Here is a 27,945-nt window from a genome sequence, read left to right as displayed (position 1 = left end):
TTCCTTTTAGCCCATGTTGCTTTAAAATGGGAAATGAAGGCTGTGTGACATGCTTAGCTTTGTCTACCCCTGTTTTTTAAAGTAGAGATTTAAACCTTGTTATTTTTGGAAAGTTGAAAAAAAGGTCTTTACAAAGCATATGAAAGTGTCCTTGGAAAAAAATGAGAACTTCCTTTTGAAAGAAACAATTTCTTTTCTTGAAAATAGTATCTTCATGCACCTTTATTCAGTGAGCTGATTTAATTAAATTCAATTAATTTGATTTTGCAGATACTTTAATTAAGCATTCCTAACCTTTGTGATTTCATAATAGTACGTTTTCAGGTCTGTGCTCTCAAGCTCTTTCTGTTTTAGTGTCTTTTGTAATGTAAAAGGATGCATGAGGAAGTCAAATCCACCAGAAGCATTTTCTTTTCACCTTTTTTGTTTTTCTCCATAACTCCTTTTTTTCGGGAGCTGGAGGATCAGGTGGTGGCTTCTGAGGTGAAGCTGAAGCTGGATTTTGCTCTGCATTGTCCAGTGTTTTCAAAATCTGGTGAAATCTTCCTTCTTGTTGTCTGAAGTCATATTCTACACTATGGGAAAAAAATGGAGAGACCTATGGTAGTAAGTGGGAAATTCCCCCTTTAAAGACCATGTCAAAGGCTGCTTCCCTCATCAGAATAACTTGGTGTTATTCAATGAGACAGCCTGGGGTAAACACAAGGGGTTTAGGGGTTGCTCCTTTGAAAAGAAATTCACTCCTTAATTTTTTTTATTATTATTATTTTTTTTTTTTTTTTTTTTAGCAAAAAATTTTACTTCATGTGAGTTAAGAACTCCAACATTGTGCCCAAAGAGATGGGACAAAAATGAAAATGTACTAGGATGACCTTTCAATACATTTTATTCAAAGGTCAGATTTTGATCTCATAATCTAACATAATCTAATCACGTGGCATAATCTGCCATATGATTGTAATTAAAAACTCTCCCAGGCTTAACTTTGTTAAATGTGAGTGTCTCCCACTAGGACACAGGCTAGGAACAAAAAGATATGAAATTAGGCCAGTATGGAAGTCTTTGAGATAAGTGGTGTTAGTTAAGAGGAAAGTAGAACTCATTTCCTCAGTTGAAAGCCCTAATCATTATTGATGTCAAACCAGAGTCAAGAAGTTAATTAGATAACAGCAGATGAGTGCATAGAAAGAAATGTAAGGTTCAAAAGAGTCAGGGTGGACAGGGTTGAAGCATTATTGTGTGTATTTTCCTTATTTCAATTATTTTCTGGGCAGGAGAATGAGTTGTATCAGCTGTGTCTGCTGTGAAGGTTGTAGGAGGTTTTAGGGGAGAGTGGAAAGGGTGTATTTGCCTTGATGGGAGAAAAAGAACATCATTTAGGGGGGTTGAGATGTTACTTTAAGGCCCTGAAGCTGATTTTGGCACTGGTCAGAAGAAATCTGTAAAGTTAGTAAATGTGCAAATCTTTAAAAACTTTTAAATGTATTTTTATATAAAATCCATAAACATCACTGTTATGTTAAAATTAACTTGAAGATGATTTCCCTTAACTCAGGCATCTTGGGATTTTTCATTAAATAATATATACAATATAATAGCAGGTTAAAAAAAAGCAGGAAGGTTATTTTCATTTAGAAAAGAGCAGAAGGATCTCTTGAACAAGAAGCAATGCATAATAAATATTTTAAAAAGCAAAAGGAAGTGATATAAACTCAGTGCCTCTTGCATTTTATCAGCTTATTACTAAAACTGCAACTTAATACCTTTCAATATTCACAGACCAAGGGCGCTGGAGAATTAAATGTTGGGTTTATGTAATACATAAGGGTAACATCTGCTCATGTTCCTTTTCTCCACCCAGCTTCAGAGTTTTTAATTTAATGTTGGAGATACCATCTCCAGAGGCAAGAGGTCAACTCAGTCCTCATTTAATACTGCCCATGATAACTGGTTTTGGTTGCTACTTGCATTTGTTTATTACAATACAAACATTTCTATTATACCATCTAGATGGAAAATCCCAAGCCTGGAATCCCTGCTGGGTAGTTAATAAAGCCAAATTTACAGTCACTGTTAGGCTGAAAAGCTCTTTATTACTTTAGTGATCAGTGTAATCCACACAGGGATTTCTGTGAGATTAATGCATTGTTTGACTCAGGGACTGTGTGTGATAAAAGATGCTTCAGTGACAGCAGCCCAGCACTCTGCATGTGCAGGGCTTGCATCAGTGAGGAGTGAGGTTCTTTAAGAGCAGGAAAACTGGGAGCAAGGTAAAACCCTTGATTTTATAATCACAACTGTGACACTGTCTGAGGGGAAAATACTTGCATGGGCATTTCAAGCCCCTTAGAACACAGGAATTCCACGTGTTTGGAGCAAACACTGACAACAATTGCTTCTTTCACAATATTGTCTAATAAATTTCAAAAATTAGTCACTCAGAAGGCTTTTTTCATAACCACATCCTATGGAACACCTCTGTAAATCAAAAACTATTGTTTCCTTACTATTTCCTCTTTGTCTCTTAAAATTCGAAATGTTTTAGAGCACCTGTGCTGTGTACATGTTCTATTAATCATTGCAGGGTGAGCCTCCAGGCACTATTATTGTTGCAAACTACCTGGTAAATCAAAAAGACCCCTGAATGTTTTCTTACTTCCTCTGTTCTTTCTTTTGAATGATGGTTCTTGTTGTTCAAGATCTATCCTGCACTGAAACCATGTAAACTTTAAAACACAGAGTATTTTCCGAAGGAGAGAAGGCATCCTGTGGTCAAGGGTGGTCCCTATATAAATTCTAGGGAGTGACCTGTTCATGTCCAGTCCCATAAAACACACAGAGATTGTTTTTTCAGAGACCATGATCAAGTAAATGAAATATCTTTTTTTTTTTTTAATGGATACAATCTGTACTCTTGAAGAAATCATGTAACTTCCCACGGTATCCAGGGGGCTGTGAAGAAGACCTACAGCTTTGTCTCAGAGGAGTTGTGGCATTTGTTTGGAAATTTCATTACCAGAGGTTTAGGACATCAATATGGGACTGAGTTGAATGTTGAAGAATAGGTTCCAGTGCTGTTTATTAAGTTTATTAAGCTCTTTACTAAATTTGGTTCATGCAGAACATGCAGTGTGAAAAACACTTCCATGTGAGTATTTTCTATGAATTATTTTCATTAAAAAAAAAAAAAAAAAGAGTTATAGTGATTACAAACTGTTGAAGATAATGGTCTGCCATGTTCTTTGAAATGAGAGAAAAGGTTTCAGCCTCAAAGAGAAATTCTCTTACCCTTTATTTATTGTAAATTATATCAAGTAACCCAAGGTGTGGGTTTTCTGCCTCATAACTGAGCTTGCAGAGAATACATAATGCCTTTATAAATTCCTGTGCTGAGTGGACAAGATACATGTGCAGTCCAAGGGAGACTTTGTACCTGCTGGCTTTGGGGTTGGTGTCTGGACAGCTGGACAGTCTTCCAGTGTGTTTGGACAGACACAGCATTAGGAGCATGTACCTCTCCTCTCTCAGAGCACAGCCCTGCAAAGCTTTCTGGCCATAGAGTTTAACATAAACTGCACTTAAATCTGAAGTAGCCTACACTCAAATTGTACTCTCTGAAATGAACAACAATTGAGGTGAAAAGTGTGGGAACTTAGGGGATGCTTTTCATGTTAACATGAACTGTGGCTGTACCTCACTGGCATTCAGAGAACTGAGAGTTTCTCTTCCAAGATCTAAAATTATAACAGAAACCCTGCCTTTTAAAATGTATCACACAGAGGAATTTCATCATCAGAAATGGCATCACAGGTTTTCAAAGCATGCCAGTAATAACCCTGTGAAACTTCAGAGGGAAGTTTCTGTTTGAATTTCCCAAGCCCAGTCCCCCTTCCCTTTCAGCTAACACCACTGTGAATTGTTTTCTCTTGGGGAACAAACCAAGCACCTCATACAAACCATTTGGTCTTTTCTTAAAAACCGGGTTAGTGGCAGTTGAGGCATTTTATAGATGTGATCAAAACACTGTTTTGTGCAGCTGGGGAGACACCCAGGCAGGAGATGTGTGAGAGAGAGAGGTACCTGTAAATGATGCATGCCGTGTTCTGGCAGGTGCTGCAGTTGTTGAGGTCCTGCCCAGTGTGGTAGAAGTTACGCCTGGAACAGACAGCAGCTCATCAGATGTGGGGTCACAGATAATAACACAGCTCTGAATCTTTTATGAACAAAAGCCATTCTGGTCAGCACTTCTGTTAGCCCTACTAAAAAATTCTAGTATCAAATTCTAACTTGGAAGGTTTCTTTAAAAACACACAGAACCCATGAGCCTTGTCTTGCACCTTTCCCACCTTATGCTGTTAAGAGTTCTGATTGTTGGTTCTCATATGAATACTTGTTAGGAAAACTCTTAGACATGGGACTACTTCTAACAAACACACTCTCAAGTGCTTGAAAATTCATGCAATTTGCTGAATCAGTCTGATCTCTGTCATGCTTTCCAGCCTTCCGTTTTTCCTTATTTGGGTATAACCAAGTCAGATTTTTACTGCTGATAAGTTGCAAATTTGTAGTGTTGAGAAAACAAGAAAAGTGACTTTTCAAGCTTAACACCACCTCGAGCTGGAATATTTTTATGGTGAAGAAATCTGCATTAGAAACGGGTTGAGATTGGTGGCTCATAATGTCTGAAGAAAGTCTAACACTTATACTTAACAAGTTTTGTTTGAATTAGGGGAGATCAGTTGGTAACAAAATAATTTTCTGATAGTTTTGGGGAAAATGGGAGTTCTTCATGTGCATTGTTGTGCTATCCATGCAAGTGCTTGGAACATTCAGTGTGGGATGAATCTGCCAAGGTGGATTGAAGCTTCTCATTGAATCTCAGAGTGACACTTCAAGATACCAGACAATTATTTTCTTTTCAACCCTGTGGTAATCGAACAGAAATGGATTATAAATATTGCTGGATAATCTGACCGTGCTTCACTGCAAATTAGTCTTTGCTATGGGCAGATTTGCAAATGTAATTGAAACTTAGGTTCTCCCCTAGAGAACTGCATGCAGGGGAGAAGGAGTGGGTGTTCTTTTCTGCCACTTCCTAAGGAACCACACTCAGGTGGTGTCTGGACAAAGATTACAACAGAGAAATGACTGCTTAAGCTTCAGACATATTTGGATCTCTCCCTTGAATCTTGCCTCTTACCTGAATTTTTGGGGTTTGGAGTTTGTAGATGTTTTTTGCATTTTTGCTGTTTGTCTAGGTGGATTTTGTCTCTTGTGTTTAGGCTATTACAAATTTGGTGCTAGAAAATCATATGGAACAAGCCTCTGAGGGAGGGCAGCTGGAGCTGAATTGTATGGGGAAAATGTTATAGAGAACAAAAATTTATGTGGGCAGAGTGGAAGCTAATGAAAGTATTTTCATGCTAACAGCCAGATGGACATTACCAGTTAATGTTTCCAGTTAAAAAAGGTAGTATGTATGGAGTAAAATCACATGCTAACTTGATTTATATTATTTTAATTTTTTTAATGAGTGTAAATTCTTATTTGAATTGTGAATTGCAAAGTTATTCAACAGAAATGCAAGTTGACTTCAATTCAAAGCTAAAATACTTGGAAAAAGAAAAGAAATCTTCAAATTTTTTTTTATTTTTTTTTTTCCTTCAGAAGTTGTAAGAAAATTGGGTATATAAAGTTGTGGCCTGGGTTAGTTCTATCCTGAGACCTCTGCCCACATGGGAACAAGTACAAAGCCCTGCTGCTGGGTGGTGTGAGCACAGCAGCATCAGGCTCTGGGCTCTTTCTGCAGCTGCACCTACACAAAACCCTCAGTGCAGCCTTCTTGTAGTGCTGTTTGCACAGTTTGTGGAAGTATGGAATATTACCTGATTTTGTCATTATTGCAATCAGTAAATACAACTGATGCACATGATCTCATTTTAAAATTAAGAGTGCAGTTTTGCATGCATAGTTGATTTATCTACATGGATGAGATACCTGTGCTAAAGACTAAATTTATGGTAGCATAGTCTCTTCATGTTGTTTTTTCTTTAGAAAATGAAATGGAACTTTTATTCCCTTGACTTATTTCTGAGTTTTTCAAAGATAAATTGTTTGAAGGATATACTACTTTACAACAGAACTTGAAAGTGTGTCCTAGATGCAATTACTGTAAGTAAGAAATGCTGTAGATAGTTTGGAAAGCTCAATTAGGATATTCTAAAATCTGTTTTGAACATAAAAGTATTTAAAATTCAAACTATTTTAACTTTGTCCAATCTTGAGATGTTAGTTGCATTTATGATATTATTATTATTTATAAAGCATAATAATGCGAATACTGCTTGCAGCCTTGGCACAGACCCTGTGTCACCATACTGACAATAAATACAGGGTTTTTTTACAGTTTAAAGGGGTGCAGAAGGGATCCACTCTGAAACCTGGGAGTCTGAAGAGAGTTCTTGCTGAGAGCCTTCACATGCTCTGTCCTTAGCTCTCAGCCTGGCACTCTGTGTGTGTCTGACCTTGCTGAGCTTTGAACCCCCTAAATTTAAATGAAAAAGGGAGTTGTTAAGCTGGGTCTTGCACTGGATTTTGTAAAGGCAGTGTCAGCTAAAGCCAAGCTATGAAGGGGCTTGCTTCTCTGCTGAGGCCCAAATACCACAAAAAGAGTGTAAGATACATTTCTGCAAACTCATCTTTAAATATCAGAAAAGCTGTGTTTTTCAGTAGCAAAGGTTAAAAGAATGCTAACATCTACTTTACACTTCTGATGAATTGCTAATATTAAAAATGAACCATACCCTTCACTGAGGGCTCTGGATTTTTCCAGGTCTTGGATTACGTTCAAAAGGACTTTAATCTTCTCCTGGTTCGACTGCAAGGATTCCTCTACAGACTGCAGCCTGCCTTGTAGGGCACAGAGTTCGCCATGTGCCAAGTGAATTTGATTTACTTCGTTAATCTCTTTGTTGCTTTGCGGGTTTATTTCATTCCTTGGCGGATAAGACTTTGTGTGAAATCCTTCTAAACAGCTGTTACACTGGGGAACATCTGACTGGGTGGAATTTTTCTCGATTTCAGCATTGCATGGCAGACATGATTTTGATGCATTACTGCTGGTCAGTGACACTGTTGGGTCATCACCACTCGGTAACGTCACGCAGCTGGAACCTGGCTTGTGCTCTCCTGCCTGGTGACAGTCTCTGAGGAAACAAGGAGATGAGCTGTGGTTTGATGGGGGTGACAGTGGAGTAGTTTCCTTACTGCTGGCATCTCTACTGGCTTCAGGCGGCTCAGAGTCGCTTTTCTGCACTTCACCAGCAGCAGAGTGGGGGTTACATTCGCTGCAGTTGGCAGAATTGCCTAGGCAAGGCTCTGCTCTTTCAGAATCAGATGACAGTGTGCTGTTTTCGTGACTTTCGTTGCTGTTGATGACGGTAGAGGAATGCAGTGAATTACTCAAAACTGTGGTTGTGTCTGGGGCATGCAGGGGAACGTTTCTGTCTTGTGGAAAACTCACATGAATGTATTCAGGCACCTGTGTAGACGCAGTTGTCTTGTCTGACACTGAGAAATCATCCGAGTACCTTGGCCCATTGCTTTGTGCTTTTGACGACCTTTGACCCAAGCCCACCTCCCTATTCCTGCATTCATCCTCCAGGTGGTTACTTATCCTCAAGTAGCAGAGCTCTGAGGACAGAATGTCTGGTTCACAAAGATTGCCATTTACCTGGAGAGAGTTTTCAGGCTCCGCTGGCATTTCTGTCAGTGATTTGCTTACTGTCAGCTTTTTCCTTTTAAAAACAGGGAAGTGTTTCCTGAGGCTGGGAGAAGTTTGTATGGCAATATTCCGAAGCCCCTTCTGAGCCCTTGGAAAAGTTGGAGAGTGAGTTAGCAAAAAGTTGTGATCCCTAAGCATCTCTGTTTTTCCAGTTGTGAGTGCTGTGTCTCGGGCAGCATTAGGCTCCAGCTCTGCCTTGGTGCTGACACCATCCTCCTTGAAGCGGACCTGCTGGGACTTGGTCCTGCGGTGCTGGGGGTGTCTCAGGAAATCTGCCGAGTCCAGGCTGTTCCTCTTCAGCAGCACTGGTCTCATTTTCATGTCTTGCTGGGCCATTGAATCACAATTTAAAGTCTGCAAGTAACGTGTTTCTTTGCGACCCATTTCATTGGACATTTGACCTGTATATTAATGTTGTTCCTAAGACAACAATTAACAGCTTACTCCTGGAGCTTATCATTCTTCTCCTTGTTATTATGTATATTTTCAACTGGCATGTTCTCTTTAGGGATCCTCTTTCAAATTTAATTGCTGATTAGCCAAAAATTAAGATAAATTAAATATAAAATTTAAGGACAGATTTCTTGTAGCTCGGGAATGCAGAAATCCTTTTACCTGCAGCTAACATGGTCTTTGTATTACAAAATTGCAACAGAACGTTTCAGTTTACTAATTTAAAGGTGAGGGTGAGTCTATGGCTTTCCTGGTGGCTCTCATTTGACAGCAGCTCTCCATTAGGGATCCAGCTTTTTTTTTTTTTTTTTTTTTTTTTTTTTTTTTTTTTTTTTTTTTTTTTTCTGAAGGACCAGTCACATGTGTTTTATTTGTAAGTTGCCTAAACAAGCATAATAACTTTTGGGGGCATTTTCATTTCTGATGCATAGTTGAACTGTTGCGATATACCCATTAATACCAAACTGAATTGCTTTCTTTAGAGATGGTTTTTCTTCCTCAGCCATCTTTTTAATGTCCACTTGAAACTGATCTTCCCAAACAAGTGAGGAAAATGTCACCACTTATGACCAGGGCAAAATGCAGCATCCAGTGGGATTCAGTGAGAATTTACTGATGTGTAGTTGCTGCTGCTTCTCTTGCAAACACAAGGCAGATCATATCCAAGGGCTTGCCTCAGTTCTGTAAACAGGACAGAGGTCCAGGCAGAATAAGCAGAAAAAGCAGAATAGCAGAGAGCATTTCCTGCAAATAAAAAGACAACAGTTGTAGCTGAGCAAACTGGCAAAGGGTGTGATTCTCTTGTGCTGTCTCCTAGGAACTTCCCATCATCACTGCTCCTGTAACTTTGGCAAGGCACTTGGACAGAAACTGAAAAATGTTTTAGAATTTTGAAGTGGCTTAAGTTTTTTTTGATATGAAGTGCAATGCTCAATAAATGGATATATATACTACTATACAACAGATACATAATATCGTAAGCCTGAATCTGGTCCCAAATGCAGATCTTAGAACTTAAGCAGTCAGATCTGAAAATGGCCATTAAATCCTGTTATGGATGAAATATTCAAATCTGAAAAATAGAAACATGAGTTCTTAATTTGGAGGCAAGTTGAGGTTTGAACAAAACTCGGGGGTTTTTTTCTTTGTAAAGTTGTTAATTTTTGAGTGTTCAGATTTGAGTACAAGATTGCAGCTAAATTCCCAGCACAGTGGTAATTTACTGTTAATCCTGTTCCCTTTTAATTCACTGGTCATTTCATTAGCCTTACTACTTCCATTAGCTCAGAACCTTTTATTTAAGCATTGCACAGATTTTACCATATTAAATTTACAAGAATTGAGGAGATGGGTGCAGTGGGAAAGATCTTTTTACAGAATATAGCAAACTGTTATGGAGCATCAAGTAACCTTTAGGCACTATAATATAATTTAAGCAAAGTAATAATGTGATATTACTCTATTATAAAGCTTTAGAAGAAAATGAGTGTTGGGTTCTTTCACTGCAGAGAGAAATGTCAAGTAAGATATTGAGGAAATAAATATGTGCATTAATACCAAATTTTACTTTTGCGATATGCATGAAGTCATGGAAATGTCTGTGCTGATTGTGCACTGGGAACAAAAATCACAGTAAACAAGTCCAACAGTTTCTGCAAACAACATTCCAATGCCAAGTTCTGAGTTCTCATTTCATCCACTAATTACCAGAGACTTTTTACGGTTTTGTTTGAGAATTTATCCAAATACTGCAGTACCATTCTCCCCATCACAGCTGCTGTGCTCCAGGCAGGTGGACTACTTTAAAAGTTATACTTACTTGCCCAATTAAATTCTGAAAGAAGCTTTAGAAAGCTAATCCTTTGTGTTTTAAATAAAAGTAAAAAGCCCTTAAGGGTTTTATGAGAGCTCTCTCCTTCGGCTGTAGAGGCATTTGAGCTACATTCCTGCATTCTTAATTTGAAAATTGCTATTTTAACTCTGTTGATTTTTAGCTACCTTGTCATCCAATACTCTGCATTTTCTATAAATTGTAATAAACATTTTGGTGCTGCTGTTTATATTAAATCAAGCTGAAAGAAAAAGAAATATAGCTAGGAAGGTTCAAATATTTGGATTGAAAACCCAGACTGGTGATTTTCAATGAGTTATAGGTGTCTGTGCTTGAGTTAACAAATCAGTGCAACATTGCCAATTACTAAGTTTAAATAACATTTTTCCTTGCCCAGCATCTAATTCTTCATTCTTTCCTGACACAGCAATTTAAAGTTCTTGTTTTACTCATTATTTGACATTGACTGAAGTAGGAAAAATCCTAAAGATCCATTTCATAGAAAATGCTTTGAGTTCCTTAATTTAACTTATTTCACTCATGAAGAAAAAGATTAAGTCAGTTTTAAATTCATGTCTTGTAGTAATAGTAACAGTGTTAGTAGAAGAAATTTACTGGGGTTTAATGTTCCATGACCTCACATCCAGCTCTGCAGCCTCTTCCTGCCCATCCCTTCCCTGGGCACTGCCTGGTGCCTTGGCTGCTCTGCTCCATGAGCTCTGGGGGTTTGTTCCAGTCTCCCCCTCCCCTTTAAGTGCCCCCTGAGGTGCTGGATGGTTCATGTAGTTTTTTAATGGTGCACATTCCATGCTCCCCTTTCCAATGTTTGAAGTCTGTGAATCTCACTGATGTTGTTGCATTTCTTTTTTCTTTTTGGCTTGGCTGATACTGTTAAAGAAAATCTTGACTTTTAAGATATCTGGTGCTTTGCACACACAGTTCCTAGTGGTGGTAGTTACTCTTCAGTGTAAACTTGTCCTTGCTCCACTGCAATTGTACTCCAGGATGTAACAAGTGAACCCCCTAGAAAACACTCAAGTGCAAAGCCTGGACCCTCCAACAGCCACAGAACTGCTTTTCCAACCTGGGGATTGTGGGTTTGGGCTCTTAGAGATGCACACACAGCTCAGTCAGACTGCCAGGCAGAGGTACGTTGACCTAGGTATTTTCTTATATCATTTTTCTTCCATCTTTCCTGCCTCTGCCTTCCCAATTTCTTCAAGAGAGTCAAACGTGTTTTTTATGTTCATGTTTCAGTTTAATGGCTGAAGCTGTGGGTAGAAAATGCAGATGGTGAGGATAAATGGAGATTACAGGGAAATCCATAGAGTGAAAAACTGTGCAGCAACAGACAGTGGGGATTTTGGATGAGTGCAGATGTGTGAGAGTGGTGGTTCTGGGGGTTTTCTGCACTTTGTGGCAAAAGTTACTTCTTTCGCATGGTTTTCCAGCTCTTTCAGCTGCAGTTGGAACAAGCTTGTTCAAAAAATAAATGTTTTTTCTTATAGTGTGACATCTATTTTAGAATTTTGTTTTTCCCTTATGCATGTTTTAAAAACAATATTTCTTGAAATGAAATGTTTGGACAGAACCTTTTCAATAAATAAAGGAACTAGGTAAAAGTTTGGGGAGGCTTTCAACAAGAAGATGATTAATGTAATTTGCCTTCCACTTTTGAGCATCCACACTTCAAATTTCCCAATTCACTCTATGGGAAAGGATTGGAACAAGGTGATCTTTAAGGTCCTGTCCAACATAAACTGTTCTGATCCTGTGATAGGTGACAGCTGTAATAACTGTAAGATAATGTATTCAGACTTGGGAGTTTTCTGTCATGTCTGATTTGTGGTTGGTCCTGTAGAATACAGATTTTCTGTGATGCACATTTGATGGACATTTCCAGTTTAGAGAGGCAGCCTGTTGTATTTAATTATGGTTTGTGTTTGATAAGAAGCTGTTTTCTAGGTGGGAGATTCTCAGGTTCTAAGAAATTTGTGTGACTCTCACTTTCCCTTCATGCTGCAAATCTTTCCAGGGTTCCTAAACTCTTGCTGGGATCAGAGGCTGCATGTGGGGGCTGTTGGGAACTGTGTGCTTGTCAATGGTTGCAAACAGCCTGGCCACAGCAGAGCTCTCCTTCTATGCAGATTCATTTTTCAAAACAAAAAAAAATAATATCTGAAATGCACCTTTTTCAGTTAACAAGTCCAAATTAAGGCTTTAAGCGTGTTGATTTGGTTGTTGTTTTTCTTCCCCTCCATTTTCTGTCTCCATCAGAAACTGCAGCAATAGCTGTTGGCCAAGCTGCCTAATTTAGTCAGAAATCTTCTTTGCATAAAAGTCATGTTGGGTTTTTTTTCTCAAAATAATGAGAGATGTTGAGGATAAGTTTAGATATGTTTCTGAAATCCCTGGAGACTGCAGTGGAACATACATCACCAGCTAGCACAGAGAGCTAGAGATGGATTTGAAACCATTGGAATTGGATGATGCTGAAAATTACCTCTTTTTCCTGTCCTCCTTTCTTGCAGAGGGAAATGGATGAGAATGTGCTCAGAGCTCCAGAGGAACTGCATGCAAGCAGGCCTCTGAAGGGAATATTTTCAGATGAAAATGGGTGACAGATGCAGAGCCTATAAAGTAGAAACAGTCCCCCAGAAGTGCAAATTTGCAGCTTGTTGTGATACACAGGAAAAGCTGGCAGGGAACAGGAAAGATGAAACTGCTGAGAGAGATTTTTAAATGGCTTCTGTGTACAGGGGCCTGTTGTTGATCACAACAAGGAGCCTTATTGCTTTGGGTCCCACAGAATAAAGCACAAAGCTATTTATGAAAGTAAATGTGTTTATTATGAGAGATGGAGTAATTTGTGGAATATAGTTTTGTACCTGGAGTTTCCTCCAGTGCACAGCTTGTCTAGTGTAATATTCTTCTATTTCTCGCTCTAATTGGACAGTACCCAGAATATCTGTTACTGTTGGTGTGCATGGCCACAGAGGAGTTCTCTGGATGTTCCTGGATGTGCTCAGTTTTCCCCTACAGCAGTGGCTTGGTAATGCTGAGGGAACTTTGCTTGAGCAAAAAGGACTGAAGAAGGCAAGAACTTTTTTACAATTCCTGCTAGTGGGTTTTGTGAGCCTCCTCCAGGTGGGATCAAGGTGACTGGAGAAGAGGATCTAACAGAGATGAGGAATACAGGGTAGGATGGAAGCTTGTGTCCTCAGAAAGGGAACATTTCATTGATGGAAAAGATTACAGGATTTTGTCTCTGAATAATTTTACAGCAAGAGCTGAAAATTACTTCAAGTTGGTGAGACTGGGTAGAGAAGATGATGTGATATTTACTGCAGCAGAAAATGGACTTAGCTAAGCAAGTTTTAGGGATGAAACTTGAGTGTGGTTTGCCTATGATTTGATTGAGATGATGCAATGCCATTCCACATGAAGTGCTGAAGATGCACTAAGAGATAAAACCATCATGATCTTATTTCTGAAATAACTTTCAGAACTATGGTACTTGAAATTTCTTTATTCTACTTTAACAAAAAACAAAAGTTCTTTTCCTTTGAAAAGATGAGAGATTCTGTTTGCTCTGTCAGAAAAAAAAGTCTTTATGGTTTAGAAAACATTTTTATCTCAGTATTTCTCCTGGAGCATATGCTAGAAATTGTTTTTGCAAGGTTCAGTGTGAGGGGGTAAGATACAACTCCTTATTCACTTCAGAGGAAAGCGTTTCAGTCACATATTTATATACAGACACAAGTTGAATTTTTTTTCCAGTGTTAGTTTGCAAAGATGAGTGTACTTAAAACTGAGAAATTTCTCTTGAAGAACTGCTTGAATGCCTACAGGGAGAGGGAAGTTATCCAATGTGACAGGCTGGTGAGCTGGAAAGTGTCCAAAGAGCTGCTTCACAGCACCAAATTTCAGTGTTCTTCCTTGGATAAATCTTATCAGTTGAAAAAATACTGCTAAGTACCTGATGTTTGTACCAAAGTTTGCGCGCATTTTACACTTGAGATTATTGTAGGTTTATATTCAGGCTTAATAAAACATTAACAGAGCTATAGGTAGATCTGTAGGTAACCTGTGCATAGGCAGGTTTGCACCTTGGGCTGCTTTGCAGGCCTCAGCACTTGGTTAGAGACAGATTAGTTCATTAAAATGTCCTTTTGAACTTTCTGTGTGGTTGTCAGTTATACTGACTATGCCTGTTAAACAGTAAAACTTAGTATTTTTCCCCAAGTAACAGACTTAAAGGCTTCATTTTCATGGTTCCTGTGTGACAGGTTGCCACTGCCCAGCACCTTTCTCCAGCTGAGACACTGCTGCAAGGAAGACCATTTAAAACCAGTACAAAGTGCTTGCTAAAGACAGTGACTTCAACATTAGAGTCATTTTCATCATTAAAATTCTATAAAAACATTAGTTCTGAGTGTACTTGCTGCAGCCCCTCAGCTTTCAGTTGGTTTCTGGGGGTTTTTTCCCCAATAAATTTATCCCTTCAGATCAGGAATGACATGGCAAAGCTGCATCCAGAAGTGCTTACCAGTCTGCTGTGCTGCAGCTGCATGGAACACCTTGTGAGCACTGTGTGTTCACTTAGGATTCTTTAGGATCTCCAGAAGTTTTTTTCCCACTTCAATATGTGGGAGTTTCAGTGAATGTAAGGAGTCAACTGTTACTCTCACTTGTGCCACAAACCTGGGTATTTGGGGGAGTAGTGGGAGAAGAGACCAAGCCAAGCTCTCACTGAAATACATTATCCCATGGCTTCTGTTCCCTGTGGAGTACTGGAACCTGGCTGGGAATATTGGGCCAGCTCTCATTGTGGTAACAGGGCTGGAATTTAAAATTGCATCCTGAGGTTTTTTTACCTGTGTTCCTCCAGAGCAGTGAATGACATCAGCAATGTGAGTAACTGGATGTTTCATCCTCCAGAGATGTATTTTGTGTGCTCAGCTGAATGCACCTGGCTCTGCCTCTGCCCGGATGCTGGATTTGAAAAACATTTTTGGTGTGAGGGGATTGAATTAAGGCAGCTCAGACTGGGTTAGCAGCAAGTGCCTGACAGTAAGTGCTGGAGAGACTGGAATTGTGCTTATTGGCTTTGGCAGGGTGTCTGCAGAGACTGACACTTCCCACAGGCTCCCAAATTCTGGCACAAAAAGCTACAGGTGGAGGAGAAATGGAGGTTGGGATCCAAGGAGCTGGGGACTCCTCTGAGAAAATCTCTGAGCAGTTATGGCTCTTTTCAGTGTCAGAGGAAGCTTTTCTCAGGTTTATCACTCTGCAGTGTAGTCTGCTCAGACACTCTGATGCCTTGGCACATCCCCTCTTTGAATGATTGCAAAATGGAGCTGTGAGATCATTGGCAATAAGGTTTGGTGGTTCAGGTTCTTGTGTGAGTTCTGTTCAATCCTATCCTCAACCCGTCAGGAGCCAGAATTATCCATTCTGGAAGGGGATTAGTGAGGAGTAGAGCAAGAGGGAAAGCTCGGTTTACTTTGAGTCTCTGCTATAAATAATTTTGTACCAAAGTACACCAGCCTGCTGATGTTGGAGGGTTCAGTCACATACATTTTGAGGGATTGCAATTAAATAGGGGAGAATTACATGATAAATCTTTGCATGTTTGTTCTCCTCTTCTGACTTTGCAGTTGCAAAATATACATTTCATATCGTCAATAGTGAAGGCATTAAGGAAATTCAAAGTTGAGATTTATAAGACTTACAAGTGTTTGTTAAGAACATGACTCTTGCTATCATGACTGTCTGTTTAACAACTCAGTGACTTTGTGTTGCAATAGAATAATGGGAAGGGAAAACACAGGAATGTTTTACTTGTGTCTGGTCTGTTGTGCAATTCTTCTCTTTAAATCCAGGAGAAAGGCAGCAGGTTCATTCTCTTTTATGAGCACTGTAAAGGTAGTTTTTAGAGTTGTGTTTTATTTCTGCTTCACCAACTTATCCATAATTCTCTGTGAATTTATTCTGTCAATTTATGCACCATTTCTGCCCTGTGTATTTAAACAATCTGCAGCCTAATGTTGTTTGTGAGGTGCACAGATTATTATTATTATGCAGGGCAGGTGCCTTTAAATTTGAATTGTAGCATCATTATTGCCTGACTACCTTTTCCAGAGGTAGAGAGAACTTCTTTTTGAGAAGCCTTGCTTTTTGTGAGGAGAGGATTTGAAAGAATCCCATTTCAGTTAATTATTTATAGCCTGAAAAATAACCTAGCCTTACAATTGCTCTCCAAGCTTTGCACCACTCTCTGTGCAAGGAGCACCAAGAAAATGAAAGTTTCTCTGCAGCTCAAGCTTTGACAGACACACCCATTCTAAGTTAAAGCATTATTACCATGTGTAGCATTATTTTATATTATTAAAATATTTATGGCTAGATACTGCTTTTTCTTCAAAGCAATAGAATAAAAAATCAGTCAAAACTTGTCCCACTGGGGTAAGATAAACAACTGGGTAATTTGTTCTTCACATTTTATTCAAATAATATTCTTTTATTTTTACTTTTTTTGGTGGTTACTGCTGGCTTGGGGCAGATTATGAAAGCTTAAATTGTCTCAGTACTGACAGGTACTGAGAAGTGCTGGAATATGGAACGTTCAAAACAATGCCAAGCAACTTTTTCTCCTGGTATTTAAAAGAAAATGTGTGTTTCTTCTTTATTCAAAGCTTGTTTAGTTTCTCATGGAGTTGGAAACATTCTGAGTTACAAAAGGACCAGACACTTGGCTGGAACTGAAATGCCCCAGTGACTGAAGGCCTTAGGTGACATGTTAAAAAAACCTTAAAATAAAAGGATTAATTCACTGTTTTTCTATCAACCTTGTAATTAATTGTGTCTCTATAGTCAGCTCTTAATCTTGATAGTATTTGTTATTTCTTAATATTCAAGAAACGTTAATGTGAATAATTTCTTAAATCTATAAATTCTCCATGTGGAGAATTTGAGACTCTACAGTTTGAGGTTATTTTTGGAGAAGCCACAATGCCCCCAAGTTAAGGGCTGAGATTCAGAAGCTGGGGGTCTTTGGCACAGGGCGGAACTCCTATAGAAACAGGGGATAAAGGAAATTCTGTGAAACTGTGGGGTCTTAGGGGGAGGAAACAGTGCATGCAGTGAGATAATAATGATGGTATTTGAAAGGAATTCAATCCCATGGCAGAAAAAGTGAGATGATGGCACTTGATGATTTTGTGTTGAGATGGGGAGAGAGAGTGATCTGGTAACACACTAAAGTATCACATAGATATATTTATGTCCTGCTGGGCATATTTAGAATCATGGATCTTGTGTCTGGGCTGTCTTGGAACATGTCCAAAGACCAAAGTGCAATCATGGCTTACAAAAATAAATCACAAAAGTGTAGATAAACATTTCACTCTCCACCTTGTTGAGTTTCTAAGATGGCACCACAGAGGGAGGGAGGTGACCCTTCTATGACCTACTGGTGGTCACTAAGGGGAAGATGAACATCTCTGGACACTCCAAGGGCTCTGAACCTTGCTGGAGAAATGAACACCTTCTCTGGGCAGCACAGGCTCATGTCCCAGTGATGTCAAGGGCAAAACAAAAGCCTGTTTGTTTCCTTGCCTTTCCCATTTCAGGTATTTCTCAATGTTGGCACCTTGTAACTGATTTTATACCTTGTATAAATTCAAATTGTATTTTTAGCTTACAAATTTATATTTAGATAGTCAGAGAAGGTAATAATTGATGATACATCTAATAAATCTGCAGTGTCCTGAGCTGTGTGGCACCTGCTTGTTCCTCAGGGTTGGGGTTTTTGTTATTCACTCTTTAATGAGGCTGGCAGTTTGAAGAAGTCCAGAAGTTCTATTTGGGAACTGCAATCAGCCTAACTAAAAGGCTGCATGGAGATAAATATCTTCAAGAAATTTTTGTATGCTCAAATTTTTGTATGTTTTTCCACAAGTGAGGGGAATTAATTTCAAAAAAGAGAGGAGATAGAAGACATGCAGCATTCTGTACAAATTAATAGAAACTTCAGTTCCTCATATGTTTTGAAATATGTGAAGTCCTTTGAAAGTAATATGTAAGTTAATTGCATAAGCAGATGAATATTGGCTTAAACTCACTTTCCCTGTACTTTCTGATCCTCTTCTAAGCATAAGAATGCAGAATACTCAAGTAATTGAGTATTTTATGTGATTGTATCATCTTTAGTTGGAGAAGAAAAGAGCAGTCTCTGAAGTAGTTACATAATATGGAATATGGCCTGCCCAGTCTCAGGAACAAAGATGACCTTTCTTCTTTTTTGTACTCCTGGGATGATCTCCCAGGGCCTGTTAGTGAAATATCAGCAATTTTACAGAAGTTCCTTCCTTCCTTCATTATTCTATCTGATCACTGTGTTGCCTTAATGGCCCTGCAATGAGGTTATTTTCAGAAAACTCTAGTGGTTTTTATTTTAAAGAATAATTTCAATGTAAAAGGTCTCCTTGGGAATAGCTTCAGGTTTAATTTGGATAAGCAGCAGCGTGATTCAGGCAAAATACTGAAATGTGAACCTGTGTTATTAAGAAAGCAAGTAAAACATGGAGCACATAGGTGTGGTTGTGTCTCACTTCAGACATGACTGGACATGTAGTTTTTCCAATGTTATCCAGAAAAAGTTAAGCAAGAAACCAAATGTACCTTGCCACAAAGCTGAGCCAAGCAGACAACCCAGCAGCTGTTAGAGAGGCTTGGGTCAGAGTTATCATATCATGTGTTAGCTGCATAAAATTAGGTGTGTGCTTCAGGTTTTTATTGGGTGGTTGGTTTGTTTGTCTTGTAAAATTAAAAAAAATAAACAGAAAAACTAAACCAACAACTGAACGCTTTAAAAAAATTTGATAGAACCCAGAGAGATGTTGCCATGTGTAATCTGTCAAGATTGCTTTGTTATTCCTCTAAGTCCAGAGAAGGAGTTATGAGGCAGGAATGTCTAACTGGCAGCCTGGGGGCATGTGTATCCTTGTGTAACAGGAATCGACCTAGTTCAGGAGAACATCCCTTCCTTTTTTAAAAAAATAAGTTTCATATGTTGATAGAGACATTTGTAATTGTTGTGTCAATTGTTTTGTGAGGAGCTTCCAGAAAATCCCAGCATTCACAGAGCTATTTCTGTTTCAGTAATTAAGATTTCTGTTATCAGATTAACAAGGCTTATTTTCATGGCCTTTGCATGTCCCCAGGATATCCCAGAGGTTTGCACATCAGGCTGTTTTCCCCCTTAGCTTCTCTGGGAGCACTGCTGTGCCCAAACCTGTGGGGACACCAGTGCTGCAGGACTTGGAGCCAGCAGCAGGGAAATCATCTGAACAAGGGCCACATTTGGGTTTTTTCAGCTGCTGACAGTGTCTGGGCAGCCCAAACCCCTCAGCCAGCCCATGCCCACATCCTGCACATTGCTATTCCCCTTTGCCACCACAGAAGCTGCTCCCCACACACTGCTGTGAAACCCTGCACAGTGTTCTTCAATCCAGCAGAGTGCAAGTTCCTTTTTTTGTCTTCTCCCAAATCCCTGGGCCCACATTACTGGTTTCCTGTTTTCATGCTTGGATGCTCTGTTCCTCCAGAGCATCTGTGCCTTGAGCTGCACAACCTGCTAGGGCTGACCTAATGTCCTGGAACTCTCTAATTGCAGCACAAGCAGACTGACTTTTGTGATGATCTGGAAGGGGTGAGGGAGCTCCACTCCTGTATTTCAAATTTCCTCCTTTTCTACTGCCTTGTTCATTCAGAATCAACATATGAACGATATTAGCTCTCCTCTTGTTTGGTTGTAATGATTTTTTTTTAAACTATATATCAATGATTTGTAATAATTTGCTAAATATTCCTAAAATATTTTAATGTTTGTTAGGTTTAACAGTCTTGGAGACCAAGACCTTGTACCAAGAGGAGATAAAATAAAAGACAATTTTATCTTATGTAACTACAGTGCCACTTGAAAAAAGACAAATTGCCTTAATCTAGTACTGAATGCTTTATTTTCATATTTTCTAAATATAAGAAAGACATTTTTCTTTTAAGGAAAATACTTAAGGAAAAAAAATACTCTCCATCACTGAATTCCTGACACTGAGCTCTGCAGTCTAGGAAATCTTGTTTTAAGATATAAAATACTAGCAGCTTTCTTTAAAACAAAAACTGAGCAGAACAAGTTACTTTTTTCTTCTTAATGAACATGCCTTGAAAACTGATAATAATCTAAATGGAAAATTTGATTCCAGTTCCTCCAGCTTCCCAGACTCTTGCCTTAATATTATAATGTTGCAGCCATAGCTGGGAGAGTCTTTGACCAGGAACCACACAAGAGATCACCAGATCCAGGTCTGGAAGGGAACATTCAACTCAGTGGCTTTATGTTAGCTAATATGGGAAAAGAATTTGGATATAAAACACACCAGAATGATGCTGTCAAGATAGGAAATATCTCTTCAAATATCTTAGAAGTTCTTGTGACTGTGTGATGGTTCAGCATCTACCGAATACTGGTTCTATCCCTCAGCTCTACAGAACTAAAAAGACAGAAAATTACTTGCTTCACTTCTGGTGGCATTTCAGGGCAGGGCTGGAACAGGGATGACACTACTGACCATGATCTAAGAAGCTTTTATGAACAGCTTCAGCAGCACAGGGCTGAAGCTGCTATTAAACCCAACAGCACTAATACAGAAAATATAGTGGAGGTGTGGGTTGTAATGGTTCTAATCATCACCTTTTCTCTGTGTGTGTTGTTAGATATGTTCTGATGCTCCCACACACTCTGTATTGCAGTGACTAACCATAAAAAATAAGACACTATAAGGCTGCTCAGGTGATGCAAACTCTCAATATCAGAGGCATAACAAATTACATTGCTCTGGCACCCTCATTGATCAAGTTTGCTGTTATTTATTTGCGTGTGGTTCTGCTTTTGTTTGTTTCCTGCTAGGATTGCAGTTCCCTAACATGTATCTACACTCATTATTTCTGTTTGCTCTGCCCAGGAGAAGGTGTTGGCACCTTGGCTTCTTAGTAAGACCATCTATTCGAATTAAATCCTAGCTTAGAGATGAGGAAAAATAAATCTCTGCAAATGGCCTTGAATATTTTGGCAGTAAAGCAACACAAAGAAGTGTCCTTTTGGCACACAGTCGTCATCCTCAGAAGGAGTTCAGACTGTCAGATGATGTGGCACCAGAAAATATTTTGATAATCATATTTGGGAAATTGTTGAAAACTGAAGTCCAGTTTGTGTTTGGGAAGACCTGTTATAACACAGTGCTGTTACATCAATACTCCCCCATTTTTCTGAGGATGGTTTATGTTTGGGGGGTTTTTGGGGGAGCAAGTTTTAATTTCAGAATACAGATATAATTTTTAGTCAGAGGGATTTAATGCTAGAGGTGTCAGCCTTTACCATCCCAATGCATTTTCCAAACAGCCAGGAACAGGAGTTCAGAATTGTCCCACTGTGGTTTTAGGATTCAGAGGCTCCTGGATTGCAGTGACTGAGCAGCCAAGGGACAGTCACACCTCTGATGGAGCCTAAGTCAGGGCACTCTGGAATTCTTTCCCTTTTACAGGCTTTGGACTGGTTTTTCTTTTTCTCATTTTAAAAATTTAAGAAAAACCAAGAGTTAAAAGAATCCCGGATTTAGTTATTCAAAAAAATTTCAACTCTGATCTTTATTCTGCTTTTATTGTAAGTACATAATGAATCCAGCTCTTGGGCTGGTGCTAAGTTATTAAAGGAGTGTTCCTCATTCTGCCAGAGCCCAGAGATAATGTGTTAGAATCTTCCTAAAAAATACAGATTACCATAGGCACAAATAATTGATGCAGACAATGCTATTTGGGAAATTTCTATCTGTATGTTATTAGAGTATCAAAAATCTCTGTTTATGTTACATTATAATTCAATCAGCTGGGGCATAAGTGACATCCCTTGAAGAGACCCACACCTGAGGAGGATAAATAATTGGCTGTAGGTTGTGGATTGTAGGTTGTGTCCATTGGACATAGGACATTCTGTAATTTTTGGAGTTTTATCCTTTCATCTTTATACATGTGTTTCCACAGGGTTTTCTTTCATGGAGAGTTCTCTGTACTTTCCATTAAGCAAGATCCAGTATGAAAAGCTCTCTTTAGAAACATGGCGGGGTTTGCTATAAATTTTTCTTTTAGCCCTCTGCTAACTCTGCTAACCAGACTCCAAGATTTTTTCTTCAAGCTTAAAAGTGGAGTCCACTGTTACAAAACAGTTAAAAACTTAATAAAACCCCCTACTGGATATCATTTAAATATGAAAAATATTTCAGATGCAAATTAAAATTGTTCTAACAGTTGCTAGTTGCTACTAGTGGGTGTATTGGTTAGTGTAATGGATGTAATTTGTTGGAAAATTATTTTTATTGGGCCCTATTTTCTCCATAAGATCAAATTAAAAGTAAGAAGGAAGTTTCTGGAGTGAAATTACTTATGACTTTCAACAGTTTTAAGCAGAACTATTGTGATAAGATTTTGTTTTAGCCACTTGCAAATATATTTTATTAGTCTCATCTCTGATCAAGTAGTTGAAATTTAATTTCATTTTTCTGTCTTCAGTAAGTGCAGCGGAAAAAGGACAAAATCAAATAGAGTGATACAGTTCTGGGAATACAGGAGGTGGCTCTGTTTCGTTTTAAGGAAGTGAATCATCATCCAAGACATTTGTCTTCACATTGTGTAAATTTAAAGTACAGGGCACAGCAATAAAAGATGTTACTGCACTTTGAAGAGCCTGGATTGCTCAGTTCTGCTCTTTTTGACCCCAGGGTTGCTCTCCCTCACAGCTGCTCTGTTCTCTGCAGCCTCCTGTTGCAGCCCTGGCTGGGTTGGTTCCTGCTGTTGTGTTGCTCCTCAGGGCACGGATCTCTCCCCCCAGCCCCTGAATCATTTCCAGCAAGTTCCCAGCTTGGTTTTTCCAGTGCAAATGGAAGAGTTTTGCCAATCTTTGTTACAGTAAATAAACCATGGGTGGTATTTTTAATCTTATTCCTTGCCTGTAGTTGGTGTGTAGCTCCACTGTTTATCTGGAATGCTGAGTGCATCATCTCTAACAATGGGACACCAGGCAGGACCAGCCACCTCTGCCTGCTTGGCTGCTCAGCTGCCTGAGAGGCACCAGGGCAATGCTACAGCACCTGGAATAAGAAATGAGGGAAATGAGCAGCCTGGCAGCCCTGGGACACTGGGGTGTCTCCGTGGACATCTCAGGTACCAGGGCAGGGATGTCCTTCTGGCCTGCAGGACCAGGCTGGGAATGGCTCAAGTGATTGTGGGGGGCAACCAGTGGGATGCAGAGGAGGAGGGAAAAGCTGCACAAATCCCTGCAGGCAAAAGATTTCATCTGATAGAGCAGAGTGATCAGCAGTGTGGCAGCAGTGCTTAAGTCAGGAGGCAAAACACCTCTTCATCTTTATTTTTCTTTGAGGACTGTGCTCTGGACTAGTTCAGTTTCCAAGCAATGATTGCTCATCCCAGATCACAGCACCATAGAAGAATCACAGAATATTCTGGGTTAGAAGAGACTCACAGGGATCATTGAGTTCACCTCTTTAGGGAATGGCTCATACAGGTATTAAACCCACAGCCTGGGCATTATCAGCATCATGCTGTGACCTCATTGATTAATTTTATTCATAATTTATTTGTAAATATGGCTTAAAGATGCACAAAAGTTCATATTACAGGAGAAGTAGTAAATTACACAACTGCGTTTGAACACAGACTTAAGCAAAAGTTAAATCAATTATGGTGGAGTGTTCATATCAACCAGAGACAGTAGCAGAAATTCTAGAGTGGATTTATGGCACAAAATCAGCCAAACAACAAAACCCAGCAGCAGAAAAAACACTGCAGGGAATGAAAAATCTTCTTTTTTTGAATATTGCTGGAAAATCTGCACAAAGTTAAAATTATATCCCTGTAAAAAATAAGAAAGATGGCAAAGAATATACTCCATGAAAATCAAGCTACTTTTATGTCCTGTCATGAACCATTATTTTATTGCTTTTATCTATGTATGGAAAACTCTTGAATGAAATAATACTGAAATTGTTGTGTTTGTCTAACTTGTAACAAATGTTAAAATTGCACAGAGCAGCTGCTGTCACTCTCTCATTGTGTTACAAAATTGTTGTGTATTATTCTACCTGGTACTCTGCTTCTTTTATAGTTGTACATCCTTTTAGCTAAACCTTGTGAATGGAAAGAAAATGGTAGAACAAGCTAAAACAGCCCAGCATGTTTTCAGTCAGAAATCCAAGGCTGTCAGTGAGAGGCAGAGGCAGGGTGCTGTTCAGTCAGCTATAAAACACAAGGAGACAGAACCAATGAACTGTACGAATGTATAAATGGAAAATTAAAACCTCACACCCACTAAGAGTAGATGAATGTTTCTGTAAATGAATTATTAGTACCATGTGCTCATTGGCAGGCTCCAAGCCTGGATGGATGGGGAGCTATTCCCCATTTCACACGTGATGGATACTTGAGGTTGTTGCATAGCAGCCTGTCCTAATGTTTATGTATTTGTGCCTTTCCGGCTCAAAACAGTACATTTTAGGGCTGCTCATGCATTGGCAGGGACATCTATTTCTGGAGAGAAACAGAACTACTGCATCAACAATTCACTTGAAGTTCTGCTTATTTTTCCTTTCAGATTGGTATTGTTTAGTATTTGCATAATATGATCAAGATGTTTGTCTCAACCTCTACGTATGCTACAGTCCTCAAAGTTTAATGGGGTTTCCTGAGGAACTGTGCCTTCAAGCTACTCTGGTTCTTTGTGGCATCACTGAGCATCTCCCATACTTCTTCTCATGTTGCTCTTTAGCTCATGACAAGGAACAGCTGTGATGACTCAATCATTCTGAAATACTGTGAAGACAGTATTTTTGGAGACATTCTCAATAACAGACTTGTGGTACAACATAAATATTGATGATTTTTAACACTTGATTAAAATAGTTGATTGGTTAGTTTTTCTGTAATTGCACTCAAGATGACATATTTATCACTCTTCTTCCAGAAAAATGTTTGTACTTACTTCTGAAAAAAACCTAAAACACCAGAAAAACCAAAAAAAACCCAACCCAACCAAAACAGAACTCTTTGGCCCAATGAAAATCTTGATCGCTCTCTTTATGTGTGTTATTTTTACAATTACTGTTTCTAACATTCAATGAATTTTGAAACTTCTGGCTTATCCTAAAAAGGAGTTCAGAATTAAATCTAATCAGTAATTGCTGCAAACACCACTAAATACTGGGTTGTTTAATAAAGTTTCTTTGCCCCAGGGAAAGCCGTGTGTTAATCAAACATGAACCATCACTGGTGTGGGGTCACAGGTTGTGAGGAGGGTGCAGAGCCCCCTTACCTCCCCTTGCTTGTCAGAGTGAGCAAAATGAGCGTGTCCATGTGGTTTTGTGTTTACACTCAGGCTCTGTGTTGGTAAAGTGCTCTATTAATGAGGGTAAATGCTACTTAAGTGCCTGCATTAAATAAATATCCCCCTGAGTCCTTCCAGCAGTGCATCTGCATGGGGATTGCCTACCCTGCAGCCACTGAAACCTTTCTACTAGATCAGATCAAAATGTAGCTTCATTCTGTGTTATTTCTGTTTTTCCAGTGCATTTGCCTCATCCTTGTGCTGCTGCTCTATTTGAAGTTACTACGGCAACCTGTCACCATCTGCTCTTATAAAGTGTACTGGGCTTGCGTTGCTAGGTGTTGAAGTTTGTCATCTCACTCATATGATCCTGATGTTCCTCAGCTGTTTCTGCTCCTGCACACGCTGCATCCACAGCTAATCTGCCCTTTTTCAGCAGTGCAAGAGATTCCACACCTTCCTGCTTGACCTCAGCAAGTCCTGTTTGTTTTACAGAATAAGTCTGCAATTCCTTTTGATGTACTTTTATATACTCAACCAAAACAGCATTTCTTTCACCTCACCCACTACTTTGCAGTATTTATACTAAAGCCAGCACTTTATTTCATTTATAGATGGTATTAATAAGGGGATTTTTAAGTAGACAGAGAATTTGAATGTTTCCTGGACATTTTCTCCTCTCTTTTATTTTCATTTTACCACCTATTTACTCGTGTTTCTGCTCCTGACAGCAGTGCAGTGTTCATATTATCAATTTGCCTATTTCTTTGCACTTTTTTTTTTTTTTAATCTGACAGAAAATTGGATAATTAAAAAAATAGAATTCAGCGCTGTTTCTGTTTTGGGTTCTTTTGTGTTCATAAGGAAATTAATGTATTGAAGTTGGGAAATATTTTATTAGATCTCCTTACAGTCATGCAGAGTTGTTTCTGGGGTTTTTTCTATTCACATTGTCTCAGCAGTCAAGTGTTTACTTTGATACATTCATTTTTTATATGTTTGACCTAGTTCTAATTAATATTTTCTGCTGTAATTCACAGCCTAAATCCTAATGAGATTGAGCACAGCTAAAATGATTTGCTAGGATTCTACCTGAACTTCACCTTGTCTGCTACAACCTTTTTTATACGTTCAATCCCTATGTACAGCATTTGACCTAATGAAATAAGTTTTTTAGGAGACTGTTGTATGGTTCTGAATTTCTTTTTGCCATCCTGTGAACCCACAGGCTGTGTCCAGGCACAGGGGCTGGTCCTTGTGCAGAACTTACTGTATTCACAGGCACTTCTGCTCTTTGCACACTCCAATGAGAGGCACTTAAAGCCCAGGGGAGAATTTCAGTGAGGGCAGAGAGGCATTTGCAGGTTTGATCCCAGCTGTGGAACTGTGTTATCCTTCAGCTGTGCCAGTGAGAACAGCAGTGCTGGGGGTGCAGGGGGATTCGGGGATCTGAGGCTGCCTCTGAGAAGCCAATATTTATTGCTGCCATTTGGGGATCAGGAGGGAGGGGCAAGCTTTAAACCTATAAAGATGCTAGCAGATGATTTCTGATAGTTGAGATTGCTGGCAAGAAAATGATTAAAGATCAGACAGTATTTGTAATTCCCTGCTTTACAGTTACATGGAAAGGCTGGAGGAAGTTTTTGCAGCAAACCACCTTTCCTGACACCTTTTTATTATCGTTCAGTCCAGCTGATGTGAATTTGATAGGTTTGATGCAAGGTCCTGGCCAGCAAGATGTGATCTTTGTTTATGGCTCCTTTCAGGGCATATCATCTGTTAATTTTAAAATCACCATACCCAGTCACTAAGGCATTTGTGCTGTACCACAGTCACAGACACAAAAAACCACATTTTTTGAAGTTGGTTTTAACAAAAGAAATAACCTTCTTAAAGTCTTTACGCCCTTAAGAACGGTGATACATCTGTTCAATGCTTGTGAAAAAATGCTGCTCATTTCAAGCAGCGATTATTTAACTTGAGTCTAGAAAGGCATTCAGTGGTGAATGCTTAACTACTAAAAATACGAGCTGCTTTTTGTGTCTAACTTCTGCCGGCAATCTTTTTTCAAAATCAAGGCACGAGAAGAAAACCCCCACACAATTTCAGCACCAAATCCTTTGCAATTCATTATTCTTTTCAGCTATGCATTTAACACCACAGCAAAGATTTGTCTGCTCCAGAACTGTAAAAGTGAAGTAGTACTGCAGGAAATCCAGCATTTCTTTTAGAAGAGCATCAGTACCCGAGAACACACGATTTCTTACCTGAAAGCTTTTGGTTTACCTGCAGAAAATGAGTCTTCTTAGCCTTAAAAAAGTAGGCAAGGCTCCCACTGGCACTAAGGTTACTCCAAAAGAAGGTACGATAGGTCCTTTAGGTTGTAATTTCACTCTTTGTATGCAAGAAGTGCGCTGGGTCTGC

The 27,945-nt window shown here is 39.1% G+C and overlaps 2 protein-coding genes across 2 annotated transcripts in view; one reads left to right on the top strand and one right to left on the bottom strand.

Annotated features, from left to right (window-relative positions):
* The window catches only part of DOCK2 (dedicator of cytokinesis 2), a 146,778-nt gene that overhangs the window by 56,833 nt on the left and 62,000 nt on the right, over positions 1-27,945 (top strand). The gene's annotated exons all lie outside the window — the stretch shown is intronic.
* On the bottom strand, positions 6-27,939 carry INSYN2B (inhibitory synaptic factor family member 2B). Its single transcript, XM_083871666.1, has 4 exons — positions 27,789-27,939; positions 6,804-8,980; positions 4,081-4,155; positions 6-575 (listed from the first exon to the last, which is right to left on the bottom strand). The coding sequence occupies exons 2-4, from the start codon at positions 8,177-8,179 to the stop codon at positions 389-391; spliced, it is 1,638 nt and encodes a 545-aa protein (XP_083727792.1). The 5' UTR covers positions 8,180-8,980; positions 27,789-27,939; the 3' UTR covers positions 6-388.

The sequence above is a fragment of the Zosterops lateralis genome (genome assembly GCF_965231275.1).
Source record: "Zosterops lateralis genome assembly, chromosome: 14".
NCBI lineage: Eukaryota > Metazoa > Chordata > Aves > Passeriformes > Zosteropidae > Zosterops > Zosterops lateralis.
Note: the sequence above shows the minus strand (reverse complement) of the source record. Positions and strands in the feature narration are given on the sequence as shown.

Bases quoted from the DNA above. Each gene is read 5' to 3' on its own strand.
- INSYN2B (XM_083871666.1), bottom strand. From the start codon at position 8,179: ATGTCCAATGAAATGGGTCGCAAAGAAACACGTTACTTGCAGACTTTA. The intron at 4,156-6,803 runs GTATGGTTCATT...TGTCTGTTCCAG, and splicing joins TCCAGAGCCCTCAGTGAAGG to GCGTAACTTCTACCACACTG. The intron at 576-4,080 runs GTACCTCTCTCT...TTTTTCCCATAG, and splicing joins ACGGCATGCATCATTTACAG to TGTAGAATATGACTTCAGAC.